Source organism: Phocoena phocoena, chromosome 10 (assembly GCF_963924675.1).
Source record: "Phocoena phocoena chromosome 10, mPhoPho1.1, whole genome shotgun sequence".
NCBI classification, from domain to species: domain Eukaryota; kingdom Metazoa; phylum Chordata; class Mammalia; order Artiodactyla; family Phocoenidae; genus Phocoena; species Phocoena phocoena.
In genome coordinates this window covers 86,025,942-86,044,360 of record NC_089228.1, presented here as the reverse complement: position 1 = coordinate 86,044,360, position 18,419 = coordinate 86,025,942, and the positions used below count along the sequence as shown (strand labels likewise).

The following is an 18,419-nucleotide window of genomic DNA, read 5'->3' as shown; positions in this document are numbered from 1 at the left end:
GAAAACTAAGTATACAGAGGCAATTCAGAGTTTGGGGGATTTTTTTAAACATGTGCATGTAGGGTGCCTGTGAGAAATCAAGGTAGAAATTGCAAGTAGTCAGAAATAGGACCCTTAGTCTAAGAAAAGTGGTTGAACCTGGAAACAAATTCCAATGTCCTGTCCGTAAGGATGCATTAAGGGCGTTTCCTAGCAAGGGATACATAATAATGAAAAACGAAAGTCCTTCGGTCACTTTAAGGAAAAGTCACAATTTTTGTTGTTTTTATGGGCAATGGCCTTTAGTGTAAACTGTGATGTTCACTGCGCCCTAATTCCAGGTACTAAATAAAGTTCCTCATTTCTGACTTGGAGATCATCTCAAACTAATTCCTATCTCCTTACATAGATATTGCTATTAACCACTAGCCTCTTCAGGCACTTTGTACTTTATAAAAGTGTTTTCACATTCATTTTCATTAATGTTCCATTATGATGAAAATGCTAAATAACCATAATCGTGCTTTTAAATTATAACCTAAGGGTGAACCTGGGAATAAAGTCTAAAGAGAATTTGATGATTCTCTCAACTAATTTCTAAAAATTAAACAGCCAACCTGCCTCACAAATGAAAAATTGCCTTATATCCATCTACCTACTACAGAAATTTTTATTCCTTTGTCCCTTCTGTCTGAGGCTTGCTCAGAAAATAAAAACCCCTGAGGGGTGAACTCATCCATCTAAACGCTATTGAGTACTGTTGTAATTAGATCTGGAACTCTGTTTAAGTTAGCAAACGTTACCAAATTGAAAATGTAATAAATCTCAAACATGCGAGGATGGAAAGCACCAGAGAAAACATGGAGACCATTTGTTAGTAATGGTGCTTATTGGTTCCTTTTAAGTTTTTGTCCTGGGTAGCTAATCTTCTTGTCTCCTAGAATAATGACAGCCCACCCCATTCATTCCCAAATTAGATGAAATCATTGAGAACTTCGGTGCCAGTGAGGGGTAAAAGATGGTATTCTTTTATTTAATTGAGAAAAACAGTCACTGTTCCCTTTTGCTCCTAATACATTCCTGGGCTAGTCTGACATGGGAACTGTCTATGCATTCAATTGGATCTTTTTGGTAGTTTTACAGTTACAGAGGAATAGTCATTCATTTTCAGACTGCAAAATTTTCACCTCATACGAAAAACAATTTTAGAATTCTGAACTATCTTTTCCTTCGAATCCCTCACTAAGTACAGTTTAAATCAATTTTCTTGCTATGATTTTCTGGTGTTCAGTTTCTCTACAGAATGACTCTGCCTCTGTTTTTGATCTGAGATGTTAATGCATTTTTACCTTTCCTGCTGCTGTGCACACAAGGTTTATAACGCTGCACTAGGGACAATGTCTGGAGGAAGATCATTGCGCTGATGTGAGTTCAGTGCCTTGCATTTGGCCTTAGCTTTTTGTTGGTGGTGGTGGTGGTGGCTTTTTTTGTCTTATAAATGAATTTATTTCTTAAATTTATATAACATTGCGGCCCTGTAGGTAGCTTTTTTTTTCTTATTAGTTATCTATTTTATACATATTAGTGTGTATATGTCAATCCTAATCTCCCAGTTCATACCACCACCACTACCACCCCCTCCCTTGCTTTCCGCCCGTGGTGTCCATATGTTTGTTCTCTACATCTGTGTCTCTATTTCCGCCTTACAAACTGGTTCATCCGTACCATTTTTCTAGATTCCACATATATGTGTTAATATGGCCTTAGCTTTATATAAAATAGACACAGAATCACTCCAACACATTTAGGCTGTAGGCAACTGTAAAGTCTGATTAGGGAAAACTCTAATCATGGGGAAAACTCTAAACTTGGGGGCAAAGGACCTTGTTCACAGGCTGTGATACCTTGGAAAGAAATCGCTGTCACTTATTAAATGCCTTCTGGCTTGCTGAAGACTGCAAGACACTAAACCTTTCTGCACTTTGGTCTTTGGCTCTGTAAAATGGAAATTATGATTTCCATTTATGAATAATATGATTTCCACTTAGGAATAATACCTACTTATCAGTGTTTGTTCCATGAAACAAGTGAGGTAATTAGAGGTACAGGTGCTAACCAAAGGTTTTTCATTTCTACTTCGTCATGTCCTCTTCCTGTACTTGCTCCTTAAGAGTCAGGTTTGGCCCTTCTCTTCTCAATCTGTGGGTCCTTCCTGGGCATCTTCTCCTTTACCTTGGCTTCAGCTCTCACCTATTGGCTGATGACCCCCAGATCTCCATCTGCAAGGGGAGTCTTTCCCTTTCCAGCTGATCCATGCACACCTCCACCAAATGCCAGGTAGGTCCCTCTAACTCACCGGGTACAGCCTTTCTCTCCTCCTGAGCACATTCCCTAAAAGTTACTGACACCAACCATCCCCCTTGTTACCCAGGCCAAATACTCAGTGTCCCCTTGGATCCCACTGACTCTCTCCCACCTTCCCAGATGGTCTCAGGTCGTATTGCCTATCTCCTACGTATTTCTCAAATTTGTCCTCTCCTCTCTATCCCACTGCAAAAGGCTATCAAGTCCACCATCATTTCTCTCCTTGTCTACAACAGGCCTTCTAGATTCCCCTGTTTCCAAGAAATCCTCCTCTGGTGTCCTGCCCATAACCTCGTAGCCCAACCCAGAGGTCTAGGGCAGCTTCGCTGGACAGTTCCCATACACTCCCAGGCCTTCCTGCCTCAAGTTCCCGAGTCTCTGCCCTAGGCCTTTCTCTGGCCACAGAAGCTTGTTCAGCCTGAGTGTGGGACAGGCCAGAGTACTCAGTGAAACGTGGTTTTTATTATGGCATTTTAAAGAGAATGAAACCTTGCCCAACTTCACAGAAACAATTTGGTATTATCATCTACTTGTATGAATTAAGAATAAATGGATAGCTTTAAACCAACAAAGCTCAAAAGTACTCTATACATATTTTCTCTTTATCCCCATTGTGATAGCATGCTGCATGGTGATTTCCAATAAAGATTATATCTTCTTTCAAGAACAACTAGGATAACTGAGAAGAATAAAAGTAGAGTTCATATAAAAAATAGCCACAGTGTACAGAGGAGTCACAACATATTATATGAGTGGAGAAATACCTCTCCCCTGTCTGGTAGTACCAAGTAGTATTAGTAATTCTTCCAGAGACCGTATTAAACACATTTAAGCAGAAATGGCCTTGTTCTCGGGTACTGTGCTGCTACTTTCTAAATAGGCAAAATTGACATGGAGCCCTAGGAGATGACTTAGTACCAAGGAGGAACAAATTGTCAATGCTCACAACATAAACACATTTGGTATTTATGCGCAGTAAATAGAGTTTGGTCATGGAAATGGAGACGGAAATTTTTCTTCTTCCTCGAGGAAAATGTCTTGATAAAGATATAATTACAATTACCCGAAGAAAATGTGTAAGTGCTAAGCTATTAGTATACAAGAGAGAAAATGGAGTTGCCCCACTGATTAGCAAAGTGTGGTACATAGTAAGTGCTCAGTAAATGCTTATTGAAGAAATGAAAGTGGTGTTCTAGAAAAGGGGGTGGGTTCATAAGTCTAAGGGAAGGGGAAGGAAATTCGGACGCAGTGACGGGCTTGGGATGCAAGAGCTTAAGTCCTAGGATATTCAAATAACTATTAAAAAATGGGATTTGGCCATTTGATAAATAAACTAAAGGTCAACCTCAAAAATATCCACCTTCAAAAAAAAAAAAAAAAATATCCACCTTCTTCAAGGTTCCCAAACCTGAAAAAAGTAGGTTGGGTTGCTAAAGACTCATCCCAGCCTGGTATATACTAAAGACTCATTATTATACCACATTGCGGAAGAGGAAAATCTCCTTGCTAGTAATAATAACTCCTACCACCTACAAAACAAAAGGAGCTCAAATCAACCATTCTCATTTACAAAGAGAATATGAAATCCTGAAAAATGGAACAGGGAAAAACAGAACTCCTCAAAATCTCTCAGATAAGCTTCAGCATTGACTGTGATATGTCAACACTCTTCACTAAAGGAAGACAGGTCGAAGCACTTACACATGAAAGCCTCCCTCCCCCTGGACTCTTGGCATCAGTGCCCTACAACTGCATGAGGGTGTCACCTCTTAGCCAGTGTAGGCCAGCATGGCAATTTTTAGAAATCATTAGCCACTGATATACCCTTTGACTCTGGGAAAACTGGTTTCTCCTCTTTTTCCCCCTTTTGTAAAACTAGGGAAATGCTGTTTACCTAATTCTGAGGATTTGTAGATGAGGCTTATAAAATATCAGATTAAAATCCATAGTTGAGATGTTCTAAAGCATCTAAAGTATCAGAATCGTATCATAACCCAGTGTTTGGAATTTGTCACCCTTAATTTCAGTTGTCACCACAAATGTAGGCATAATGGACCTACACACACACACACACACACTCAACACTGAGTGCTACTCTGAGCAGGATACTCTGCTGGGTGCTTGCCTGTGTATCACGTGTGAATAATGGCCGAGGAGCTGCTGATAGTCTAATGGACCAAGTCCCCATCCTGGTTTTATTTCACCACAGGGCTGGCAATAGGAAGAGGAAGTTGGGGAGGGGGGAAGGGTAGTAAATTCCACGGCTACTTCTTCCTGTCACACTGTCACCTCCCACCATCAGCATCTCACAGACATTCCTGATATCAGACCCCTCCCGAACCAAGTCTAGGTCTGGGCCCTACTTCAGAACCTATGATGAAACACCCGGCCGGGGTAACCCAATTTTAGTTTCTTCCTGAAAAGCAGAAGAATTACACTTCAGAAACTCATCATTGGTATGGATCCACATTTCTCTATGATAAGGTATAGAGAAGTTCAGAGCTAACTTCAGAGGCAGCAGAATCAAGGGAATGCTGTGAAATTTGTCTGGGTCCTTGATGGGCACAGAAGGAGAGAGGAGCTACTTAGAAGTAATAGGTAGCATCTATGAAAAGGGAGTTTGGCAAGCCAAAGCCTGAAGCCAGGGGAAAAAAATCAAGATGAGACACTCCATACATCATTCTCTTTCAGAGGATCAACTGCTACAAGAACCTCAGTCTGGACCTCAGTGTCCCCACCCCTATAATTCCAGGTCCAACCCCTCAATCTCTGCCTTTCTCTTCAGACCCAAACCCCATGGGATCCCCAACCTCAAGACTCTGGCCGACACCAAGAATTTGACCTGGGGCAGCTCTGCATCCCTGGGCACCAGGGTAACGCGAGTTCCTGGCATTCAATATGGAACTTCTAGTTCATTTCCCACCAGGAACATTACAGTACACTGCAGCTACCTCCATGGCACCACGAGTACAATGTCAGAATTAAGACGCATTATGGGTTAGATAGAACTGTATGGGCTACTTGTACGGAAAATGTGATGCAATTACCAAAATACCTACTTAAAACAAATTTCTGCAGTAAAATCTTCCAAAGGTTTGGAAATATCTACACAATTCAACAGCTCACAAACTTCTCCTTTTGAAAACAAAGAGTATCTTCACATCCCAACCCTCAGCTACATGAAAAATAGCCCCCAAGAGAAGCTTACTGCCTCAACCTGACATCAGCTGGAAAAGAATGCCTTTCTCACAATGCTGCTCCATCCAATGTATAAAGTGTGTAAGAAGTCAGGATATGAAAAGAATCTTTTCTAGAAAGGGCTAGGTTCTTACTCCTCTGAAACCGAGATAAACACCTTACTGGTATTCAGCCAACCTCTAATTTCTCAATATCCCAGCTGAAAGTGAGAGTATATACAGGCATACCTCATTTTATCGTGCTTTGCAGATACTGCACTTTTTACAGATTGAAGGTCAGTGGAAACCCTGCGTTGTCAGACGATGGTTAGCATTTTTTCAACAATAAAGTATTTTTTAATTAAGGCATATACACTGGATTTTTTTAGACATAATGGTATTGCACCCTTAGTAGACCACAGTATAATGTAAACATAACTTTTATATGCACTGAGAAATCAAAATATTTGTGTGACTTGCTTTATTGTGTTATTTGCGTCATTGTGGTAGTCTGGAACAAAACCCACAATTGCTCCAAAGTATGCCTGTATTCCTAAACTAATTTTTATTACTAGAATTTGAATAGCACAATAAAACTTCAAGGGATTACTAAGACCCCTGCTTTGTGAAGTCATCTTGGTGCCTTCTTATATACTGTCCTCCGGTACAGGACATCCTTAGTGGGTGAGACTTGGGAGAGCACATTTGGAAAACATGCTTCCTGTTTTTATCTTGAGTCTCTTGGGACTGCGAACCGTGCAAGTGCCTGAGCTGGCTCATCAGCTGAACCAAAGAAGCTCAAGTTTCCATGTCCCCTGATCTGACTCTGCGGACGGACCGTAGTAATGCTTCATGCTTGGGGCGATGCAGCAAACCATGTGCAGTTTGTAGCCATTAGAAAAATTCAAGAGCATGACTGCCCAAGGGCAGTCACCCAGCAAGGTCATAATATTCAGACACCCATTCCCGGCACTGCATCTGCTCCCTATCATTAATCAGGAGTCTAAACATCACACGTTCCTTGGAAACAGTGAACGATACTGGGAGCAAGCTAGGAACTGTATCAAGGGTACTAATCCGTGTGTGCACACGTGCACGCCCACACATAACAGAAAGAGAATCACATCCTTCAAAATAAAACAAGTCTTGGGAATTCACTGGCGGTCCAGTAGTTAGGACTCTGCCCTTTCACTGCAAGGGGCACAGGCTTGAAGAGAAAACAGGTCTTGTTTTTGCTTACATTTTAACACTCTGCTTTTAAAAAGTATTTATAATTATCAATACCGCATAAACCATAGCGATAACAGACCGGGATATTTTCTCTACAGATTTCCCAATATTCTAAGGAGCCCTAAACCCACGATACTTCCTGTGTTCCAAGGGGTCTAAAAAACACTAATTTTTTTTCATGTAAAAAATTATTAAAAATATCAACGAATACAATCAATCCCAAAACACTATACAATATTTCAAAGCAATCATCATTACAGCTTTGCTCAGAGAGGAGAGAATAGCTAGGTAACAGCCTCTAAAACCTATCTCAAGGCACCACTCAGGTGGAAAGTGCAAGGAAAACATACGCTGGTCAGTTAAGCTGGCATTTAAATGCAGCACTAAAAATGCATTTCACGCCCAACTTCATCAATCACCAACCAATCTTACTTTGTATCTTGGCTACCAAAAGAAAATGGGATTTGTTTCCCTGAAGAAATATGTCACTGCTCTGCTTGAATTATTAAGCTTTATTATTACAGAGAGAAACTGAGTCGGAAAAAAAGAAGAAACAAGAAAAAGAAATAAAATTAGACCCAGGTTGCCATCTACAGACTGTTATCAGCACTGCTCACTCATGAAGCATTAGATATCAGAGTATCAGTAAATATCAGCAGTAAAATAAAAGGATAAATGTATGACTACAATCGTAATGATAAAAATCAAGATAGCCTACAAAGTCTCCTTTTTTCTAATTAACGTGAGAACACTAAAGAACACTGGTCAAAAATTTGCACAATTTAACATATGCTCGAAAGGAATCATCGATATGCATCCTAACTCTTAAAATTTAACACTTAGAAATCAAATTGAATAGATTACTTAATTCCAAATTTAAAATATTTTTAAGCAGCAAAGACTGTTTCATCTCTATAATCAAATTCTTGCATTTTTATGCCATATTTGTATATATTGAGAAATGATTACCACAGTAAGTCTAGTCAACATCTGTCCCCACACATGGTTACAAAACGCTTTTTCTTGTAATAACTTTTAAGCTCTACTCTCAGCAACTTTCAAATGTGCAATACAGTATTAAATTCTTGCACTTTTGATTCACTGACTCACCATATACCTTCCCTTTCATTTTGCTTCAAGTCCTTATTGCTTTTCCCTTTCTAAGGAATAAGAGCCCTCTGGAGGCATGAATGTCCAAAATCGCGCACTTGGTTCTAATTACTAAAACAGATGTCATTAAAGCAAAAAGCAACTGCAATAATAAATGAATATGGAGGCTAAAGGAGTAATAAAAAAGAGAGAGAGACAAAGACAGATACTTTTGATAACATAACATAGAAAATTTCTATAGCCAAAGACATCTGGAGGGAGATCTGATAAGGAGAAATAGCTCAATTTTCAAAAGTAGGGATTTAAGCTAATAAACTTATCAAGTGATGATTTAATCTCATAAACTACACAAAACCTTTTTTTCATTTTCTCTGGGAAAATTGGTTTTGGAAGCCAAGATTCATTTTCCAGGTCATACGTTCTCTTCATCAAGATGAAAAGATACAAAATGCTTCATCTAAACTCTTATATATGCTTCTAGATCTGTGGTATAAGCCTCTTACTGGGGAAAAAAAAAAATCCCCAAACCTTCATGTGAAAAACAGCAGCTGTAGTTCTATGTTAACACTGAGATACAGCAGTGAAAAACCTATCATCTGCACATTATAAAACTAGATTGCAAAATGTACACTTAACATGGACAATTAAAACAACTGCAGGATTCTCTAAAGACACAGTAAGAACAGCTGAGGGCTTCTACCTTTTCTTAGCACTTTAAAAACGTGACTTGTTTCGTGGTCAACATGTTTTTGTTACTTTGACCCCCACAGATACAATTATTGTTGAAAACTATTTGTGAATTTCTATAAAAACAAAAACACTGATGGGGGGGTGGGATGAATTGGGAGATTACAATTGACATACATACACTATTATGTATAAAATAGATAACCAATAAGAACCTGCTGTATAAAAAATAAAATAAAATTCAAAAAGAAATAGAGAAAAAAAGTAAGTAAAAAGAGTGGATATGATAAACTTTGCTGTACAGCAGAAACTAATGCAACATTGTAAATCAACTATACTCTAATAAAAATTTTTTTAAAAACACTGATAATTCAACTTTTTAATAAAGTTTACTTTCCTGTGAAACACGGAAATGCTGATTCAGCCTCTTGTGTTCCCAAGTTTCCACGAATGAAATCACCTGAAGAGATGATGGTCCCCTTTCTTTTGAGGGACAACTACTGAATCTAACTAAAGACTTTCAAAAAATATATTGGAAGTAGGAGTTGGTATTTTCATAAGCTAGTAAGAGCCTTGCAGAAAATAAAAAAGTAGCACTTTATAAGAGCCTTTAATCAAAAATAATTCATGAAGAGTTTAACATGAGTCCTGTTTCTTAGTGGGTTTTAAAGTATTACAGAGACTTATCTATTTTGTAATTTCCATCATTCATCCATCAATATTTATTAAGCGTCTCATCTGTCAGACCTGTGCTAATTGTTGGGGACCGAAAACAAAAAAACCAGTAAGACATAGCTCAGGGCCTTGGGAGTTTCACAATCTAGTATATACTGATTAAAATAAACCCTCTATTCTTTTTTTTTTTTTTTTTTTTTATTTGGCTGCACTGGGTCTTCGTTGTAGCATGCGGGACCTAGTTCCCTGACCAGGGATCGAACCCAGGTCTCCTGCATTGGGAATGCTGAGTCTTAACCACTGGACCACCAGGTTAGTCCCAACCCTCTATTATTTTTAATGCTCATGGCATGGCATGCTTTTCCAGGCTAGCTTTTTCCTTTGGTGCCTACCATACAACAAGCATTCAATAAACATCCTTTGACTGCATTTTACTGGCCTCCCTGTTTCAGAGTCACTGGAAAGGATTGCACAGACTTAAAGACAAAAGCAAAACTTTGAAGATAAGTCTTAATATGACCCCACATGTTGAAGAATGCTAACGGGGCTAAAAGAAGTTAAGTGACTTGCTTGAAGTCAAGAGCAGAACTGGGACAAGAATCTAGGACTCTCAACTTCCAGCTAATCTCCACCATTTAAATCTCTGAAGATATAAAAACCCCTCCACTTTCTTCTCTATGGAATTGGCTCCTTCCATTTCACCTGTTCTTTTAACTTAGTCTCACACATCTTTCTTCTGAAACTTTAATCATCTGAGCAGCGTCTTCTAAACACTCACACAAGTTCATGGTGTCTTCTCAGCTGTGAAGCCCACTTGAGCTAATTCTAATGCGACACTTCACGTGGACTTTGAAGTGAGCTAGAGCTCCCAGCTAGAAGCCAAGCTCTGGCCATGAATCTGAAACTTGATCCCATTCATCCTTTTCCAGGGCAGCCTGGCATGTCTTCCAGTGGGGGTAAGTGGATCCCAGGGGGCGGGAGAAGCCGTCACTCCTCCAGCCTTGTCCCAGCCAGCCCCCCGCCCACAGCGTCACTCCACCCTCGTGCGCTCGCCCCACTGAGACCATGCTCCAAGTGAAGCCAAAAAGAGCTTGTCTTCACAAAAAACTAACATGAAAAGTTCACAATTCTTTTGGCACTCATCCTTAGTTTATCACACTTTTATCTTGAAATCTTGTACTAATGCAAAATGTTTTAAATTATTTTATACCATCTCTCGCCTGGTCATGCAAGACACGTAACTAACTTGGTACATATTGTTTATTGGTAAAGTTGTGTGTGTGTGTGTGTTCTCCTGGATATCAGTAAAATCGGTGAAATATCTTTTTGGAAAAAGTGATCTGTGACTAAAAGCAATTCGTAATGAATGTGAACAAGGGTTGTATACACACGAATAAGAGAGATCAACAGTGGTTGGCAAAAATGTTAATCGAGCCCTTTTAGCTGAAACACAGGATGGTAAAAGTTACCTTTTCCAATACGACCACTCAAGACATATTTTACCTCAAAACACATGTCCTTGGGACTTCCCTGGTAGCGCAGTGGTTAAGAATCCACCTGCCAATGCAGGGGACACGGGTTCGATCCCTGATCCAGGAAGATCCCACATGCCGCGGAGCAACTAAGCCCATGCGCCACAACTACTGAGCCTGTGCTCTAGAGCCCACAAGCCACAACTACTGAGCCCATATGCCACAACTACTGAAGCCTGTGCACCTAGAGCCCGCGCTCTACAACAAGAGAAGCCACTGCAATGAGAAGCCCACGCACTGCAACGAAGAGTAGCCCCCGCTCGCCACAATTAGAGAAAGTCCATGCGCAGCAACAAAGACCCAAAGCAGCCAAAAAAAAATTTTTTGATAAAAAATGTAAAAAGCACATGTCCTCGTAGCAGATCTCTAATTACAAATAGAAATTAAGCATGAAAAACAGCAGCATCTCTCATACGCAGAAAGTCTTCTTTGAAAACTCTCATATAGGACAATAAGGAGTCTTTTCTGTAGGCCCAGGAAAACAAATGGATCTATTTACAAATTAAAATTGTATCACAGCCTTAAGATAACGATAATCAATAATAACAATATAATAATAATAACAACAAACTTACCACTGTTTGGAATTGTTTGTGGCGAACTCTTTAACTTTACGTTCTGTTTCCCTTTCGTGGGTTTTTCTGAATTCACATCTTCTTTTTTCCCTTTCCTCTTTGGAGGCTGAGGAGATGAGTTGTCGCTGGATCCGACTGTTGACTTAGATTGGCGATCATTTCCCTACATGGCAAAAGATTAGACCCTTACTATCGGCTGATGAACTCCCTAAGCGATTAGTATTCAGTACAAGTCACTAACTAGTGGTCAAAAGGGCAGGGGCGGGAGATGGGGGTATTGTACTGATTCTGCTGCTGTCCACTACCTACATTAACTCTTCTTGGTGACAGAGGAAGGGTCTACCAGAGGAAGGAGAATAAAAATAATAGCACTTGACAATTGTTGAGTACTTAATTGTACCAGGTGTTCTATGAAATTGTCTCACTCAGTCCTCATAACCTGAGAGACAGGTACTGTTATCACCCCATTATACAGACAAGCAAATGAGGCTTAGTGGTTAAGCGTGCCCAAGGTCAGCCAGCCAGCAAGGAGCAGAGCGGGTCCGCTGTCTTAACCTTCCTCTCCCTCCTGCACCTTTCAGAAGAATCAGCAGCCAGCTATTGGATGAGGAATAATGACAAACCCGTTTGATCAGTTAATCTAGAAATACCTTCTTAACTGATCGTCACTGTGAGTGTATCGGTATCATCATACAAGCGCTGTGCTTGTAGAAATCCTCTGATATTGACTCATCTGTTGGTGACTGCCATGGTCTCAATGAATCACAAACCCAGAGCAACACAGACACAAGCAGCTCAAGACCACATGCCCTTCATTCCTGCAAGGCGGCCCCCAATGATCACACTTTTGGTGGTTGCTCTGATTCCCGTGTGCCTCTCGAAACGAAGACCTTGCATCTGCAAAGTGAGCTTCTCAGCATGAAGGTGAGGTTGAGTTCAGTGGCTCCTGTCACTGGCCCATAAACAGCTCCTGGGGAGCCACATAAGAATCACTACAGTGGTGGCTACTGTACCCAAGGAACAGCTGTGCTGATACTCAGCCACTGCTTGGCCATTGCGAGAAACACCCTCCTAACAAGACAGCCTTGGCCTTCAGACGCTCAGGTGCTACACTTACCTGAGTGTGTAAGGTGTGAGGCTGCAGGTAGTGGAAAGAATGCACGTTTTAGAGACCCAAAATACCCATGTCAGGGCCACTGCACTGCCACTAACCACCTACGGGACCTTGCGGTAACTAACTCCTACCTTCTTTGAGCCTGAATCCTTATCAATTGAATGGGGTCGATGTGCCTGCCGTGAGGTCCATCATTAGGATGAAATGGTAACGTTTATAAAGTAATGAGTACCGTGCCTGGCATGTAGTTTTGTTCAAAGACTATCAGAGTGCTTCCTTCAAGAGCAGAGAGTTAATATCTTTTTCTTAAAAATCACACCAAACTCACACAATATTGGGTGCAATCTTTATGCAACATCTGTAGTATGCTAGTATCTGAAAATAAGTGTAGCAATATTAAACAAACAAATCTGCCTAGAAACCTACTATAACTGCCCATTTTAAACATTTATATATTCAGTCATCCAGAAGCATTTAAATAGTTTTAGCTATCACCCAATTAAGAATAGAAAAATTCACAGCCTTACAAATGAAGTTATTTATGCTATTTTGTCATAGCCTACAAGAAAATGAATTATGCATAAATTTATTAACATTATGAAAACTTGTCCAAACCTATAACACTTTTTTTGCATAATTTTTTAATTTCCTATTCCAAATGCAATTTAAACATACAGTTTCCATTTAATTATTGCATTAACTGCAACCAGAGTTGGGTTTTTTTTCTTTCCTTTTCTTTAATGATTCTTCCTCACAAGGCCATAAACTTTCAGGCAGGAAAAATGGCTAATGTGATTATAGAAGAGATTCCAAAACCATCATGTGAGAAGAAACCAACGCCCAGGTCTCACATTCTAGTCTATTTGCAAACAAGTCTATTCGTCCCAAGATTCTAAAACTTTAAAAGCCTTGAATAAGAGGAGTAACCCTTCTAGCAAGCCTAATAGAATGTTCAGAGATGCTGTTGAACTTTCAAGGACTGAAATGAAACTTAAAGAATGAGAAACTCTGGATCTCAGCATAATGGTTTATTACCGCTCTCTGGGAAAATTCTTATTCACAAAGGGGTAAAACAAGGGAGAAGCAGATGCCCCATCCTGGAGTGTCTGGGGATTCATATAATTTTAAAAATCAGGGCTTCCCTGGTGGCACAGTGGTTAAGAGTCCGCCTGCCGATGCAGGGGACACGGGTTCGTGCCCCGGTCTGGGAAGATCCCACATGCCGCGGAGTGGCTAGGCCCGTGAGCCACGGCCGCTGGGCCTGCGGGTCCGGAGCCTGTGCTCCGCAACGGGAGAGGCCGCAACAGTGAGAGGCCCGTGTACGGCAAAAAAAAAAAAAAAATCAACTCTGTTGTTGAATATACAGGAAGTTCTGATTTACTACACCTCTATTAGGGACACTCAAAAGGGCGATTTGGGAGCATCAAGAAAGACTAGTTGATTCCAATAACTATATGAAGCATGGCTTTGGTAATTGACACTCATGCATTCAAATACTGATTAATGACTAACTGCCAGGCACTTGGTGAGTAAGAACTAAATTAAACTGAGTAAAAAGGAAGAACTGTTTTGTAATTTGAAGACGGGAAAGAATTTAAATGCTTTTCTTTTTAAAAAAGAAAACATGTCGTATAGCACAGGGAACTCTACTCAATATTCTGTAATAACCTAAATGGGAAAAGAATCTGAAAAAGAATAGACATATGTATATGTATAACTGAATCACTTTGCTGTACACCTGAAACTAATACAACATTATAAATCAACTATACTGCAATATAAAATAAAAAATTAGAAAAAGAAAATATTGATTTATCTAAAAAAATGAGATATATAATAAACACAAAGATATAAATAAATTATATAATATAAAATTATATATACTCATTTATATAGTTAATTATATAAATTATAGATAATATGTAAATAAGTTATAGAGAAAGGGAAGGGCAAAGGAATAGAGAGATGGATTTTCCTTTCTTTTCTGAGACTTCTGCATGTGACTCATAACTTGGATACATGGATAGTCATTGCTATTTGTGGGGCATAGGGAATAGGGGAGTTTTGCCATCTCATAAGAGCTATGATAGTTGATAAAACAATATTACTAAGTACCTCTTGTGTGCTTAATACTCATAACCCCAAATATTTACCAAATGTATAGATAGGTATTATTATCACTATTTTACAGAGAAAGGAATTAACTTTCTCAAGTTTACCCAGGTCTGATTTTTCTGCTACACTGAACCTTCCTAATACCCAAGACACTAGAAACAGCCATTATACAGAATGGTTCCCTAAAAAAGCTACCTGGAAGTAACAGATGATGACTTTTTCCCAAAGTGGAAGAAATCAAGAAGCAGCCAAATTTTACAGCGTGTCCCATGTGAAAACTAGACCCCATGTGACACTTTAACCACTGTCCTGTCTTTGCCACACACACATACCAAAATATCTGATAGGAATAGAAAACCTCTGGCCCAAACAAACAAAAAACTAAAAAGAGCCCTTCGATCACCCCTCACTCTACTGAAACTGGGATTTTTTCAGTCATTCCCTAGGCTCTTTCCAACAAGATCCAATCAACTCAGGTTTCTTTCGTTACCAAGGGAGACTCATTTTCAGCCCCCATGAACATGTGTCAAAGACATATGGGCCATAAAGCATCAAGTTTAAAATAATTTTGTGAGGGATTTGCCACACACACGGCAGCCTTCACAGTGTGTGTATTTCAGCGATGCACCCAGGAGACCTTCTGAGCAGGGGACCAGACCCAGACTTAGGCTGGCATTTCTCTCACTGTGCATCTAGTGATGGGAAGTGTGAGAAACCCTTTTATCCAAATTGGACTCCATTTCCCAAAGGGCAAAATGGAATTTGGGAACCATTTGGAATTGACCTTGCTTCACCGTGACTTTGATCATGCCATTTTCTTACCAAAACCTTAGCAATTGCAATATTTGAACCTGTAAATATTACTGATCACAAGATACATCAGCCACATGGTAATAAGGACAACTAAAGACAATTTAACGTCGTCTTTGGCTCTTTCAAATACGTCCCTGATTTTACATCTCTTCCACTAGAGGGTGCTTGGATTCCGTGTGGTGAGGCCTCGCAGCTAGAGAACAGCCTCCCGCCGGTGGGTTAATTTTTCAAACTTAATAGGACTGCAGAGGATTCCTTTTGTTTTCAAGGCTAGAATCACAAGGTAAAATTATTCTTAATGTGCTCATCTCTGTGACTCCCCAGTCTGAACAGGGGTAACTTCTGGCATTCCCTGGCTGTTTTGAAAGGGTCTGATGGACCCCCCGGAACCCCCCAGCCCTGTTACCCACACTCCCTACCACAAGGGTGGGGCCTCGCGCACACATACCCCTGCACAGCAGGGTCCTCTATGCAGACTATGGCAGCTTTCTCTCTCTCTCTCTTTTTTTGTTTGAAGTTCTATCAGGCCCCCACTCACACTCTCCTTCATGCTGCAATACAGCCATTCCTAGAAGGCGGTGTGGAGAAATGATTTCCTAAAAATCCAGTTGTGTCCCCTTTGATTTGCATCACGGGTTCGGAGATGCCTTCCCTTTGATTGGACAGTAGCTCCGAAAGTCTTAAGCCTGCTCGCCTATAGTCCCATTCACTCACAGCCCCACTCAGTGCCAAGCGGTTAATAATCTTAAAAACACGTACATTCTCCAGGGAACCAATTAATTAAAAGAAAGGAGCAAACTGATCCTTCTCTTAAAAACCAAGTTTGTGCTTTTGGAACGCCTGACATAGAATATCCTCTCTGTGCGGCTCACAGCACTCACTCACACATCCACTAGACGGGTTTCCTGAGAACCTACTGTGTGCCTGGCGGGTTACTCCCCTTGGCTGAATATAACCTCGTAAAAGAGGCCCACCCTGGCCACCCAAAGGATACTGTGCCCTCTCTCACTTTCTCTTTCCATATCCTCACGCATTTCTCTTCAAGCTTATCCCTGATTAATATCACACGTGTATTTGTTTGTCTTTTTCCTCCTCCAGAATAGAAGCTTCATACATTTACAGTTTTCTCTGGAATCTCTGTCTCCCCTTCCCCACAAGCACTAAAACAGTGCTCGGGACATAATATGGACTCAATAAACAGCTATTAGATGAACGGGTCAATCAGTGACAGCAGTTACAATACGCTCCAAGAAGAAATAGGATAGAGGTCCATCTGCTCTGCTGCCTCCTGTCCAAGTCACCTGCATCACTCACCTGGATGCCAGCCGTCCCACTGCCTCCTGCTTCTGTTCTTGCCCCGCCCCCCTTCTCTGTAGACAACACAGCCAGAATGATCCCTTAAAACTGCAAATCAGGGCTTCCCTGGTGGCACAGTGGTTGAGAGTCCACCTGCCGATGCAGGGGACGCGGGTTCGTGCCCTGGTCCGGGAGGATCCCACATGCCGCGGAGTGGCTGGGCCCGTGAGCCATGGCTGCTGAGCCTGCGCGTCTGGAGCCTGTGCTCCGCAACGGGAGAGGCCACAACGGTGAGAGGCCCACGTACCGCAAAAAAAAAAAAAAAAAAACCCTGCAAATCAAATGATACCACTCTCTATTTGTATCCCTCAAACGGTGTCCTGGTAAGGAATAGAATCCAAACTCCATGCATGGCCTACACAATCGGGCCCTGCCCGCCCCTCCAATTTAATCGCAGACCACTCCAGCCTTCTTTCTGCCCCACTCCTTTACGCCAAGCTTTTTACCAAGGGCCCTTGTGACTGTTTCTCCTGCACCCACCTTGTGTGACTGGCTCCTTTACATCATTAAGGTGCCAATCTCAGAGAATCTTATATCAATTAGTGTCCTAATTAGTGCCCACATTTTATTGTCCTCATAGCACTTATCACCATCTGAAATTGTTTATATATTTGTTTATTATTTATTTATTTTTGGCTGTGTCGGGACTTAGTTGCAGCTCACAGGATCTTCGTTGAGGCACGCGGGATCTTTTGTTGCAGCACGTGAGCTCTTTGTTGCGGCCTGCAGGCTTCTCTCTTGTTGTGGCATGCGGGTTTTCTCTTCTCTAGTTGTGGTGCCCAGGCCCCAGGGCACGTGGGCTCTGTAGTTTGTGGCACACGGGCTCTAGTTGAGGCGTGCGAGCTCAGTAGTTGTGGCGCGCCGGCTCGGTTGACCCGCAGCATGTGGGATCCTAGCTCCCCGATCAGGGATCGAACCCGCATCCCCTGCATTGGAAGGCGGATTCTTTACCACTGAACCACCAGGGAAGTCCCTATATTTGTTTAGAGATTGATAGTCTGTCTACCGCATTCTTCCACCCTCCCTACTCCCACACAGATACAGGCACTCGAACAAAAGTTCCTTGAGGTCTGAAACCTTGTCTGTCTGTTCATTAATCTATGCCAGTTGCTTGGAGCAATTCCTGGCACTCAGTAAGTGCTCACTAAACACACATTGGATGGATGGCTGGATGAGCAGATGAATGGATGGATGAATCTACAGAATGCTTAGGGAGCATGCATTGTGGAAAGAGAGGTAGACTCTGCTATCAATGTATTTTTCTAAGTCATAGCATGGCAATATAATTTTGAGTCTTTGCTGTGTATGAGATGGAAATTCATCTCAAAATATAACTTGGAATCTTAAAAGGTCACTTCCTCAAAGAGGGCTTTTCCTGACACACATATCTAAGTACTCCTTTTACCTTCTTGCATATTGTTCTATACTTTTCCTTCATTTTAGTCACACTTTGTAATTACATATTGCTTTGTGGCATCGCCAACGTAACCCTTGTCTCCCTGAGTAGGCCAGGGCTAAGAGAGAGTGTTGTGTCTTTTTGCATAATACCATCTCCCTGGTGCTTAGTTCCATACCAGACACACAGAAGACTTCACCAATCATCATTAGATGATCCAGTAATCACAGCACAGGTCTTCCAAACAAGCGAGCAAGAAAGAGGCATGTATGTGCCTCCTGTGTATGAATTTTAAAA

General features: G+C 41.0%; 1 protein-coding gene across 1 annotated transcript in view; it reads right to left on the bottom strand.

Moving 5' to 3' along the window:
* Positions 1-18,419, bottom strand: part of DCDC2 (doublecortin domain containing 2) — a 152,783-nt gene that overhangs the window by 78,227 nt on the left and 56,137 nt on the right. The window contains exon 7 of the mRNA XM_065886003.1: positions 11,329-11,491. Within this exon, the coding sequence (XP_065742075.1) occupies positions 11,329-11,491 (163 nt within the window). The remainder of the gene's footprint in view (positions 1-11,328; positions 11,492-18,419) is intronic.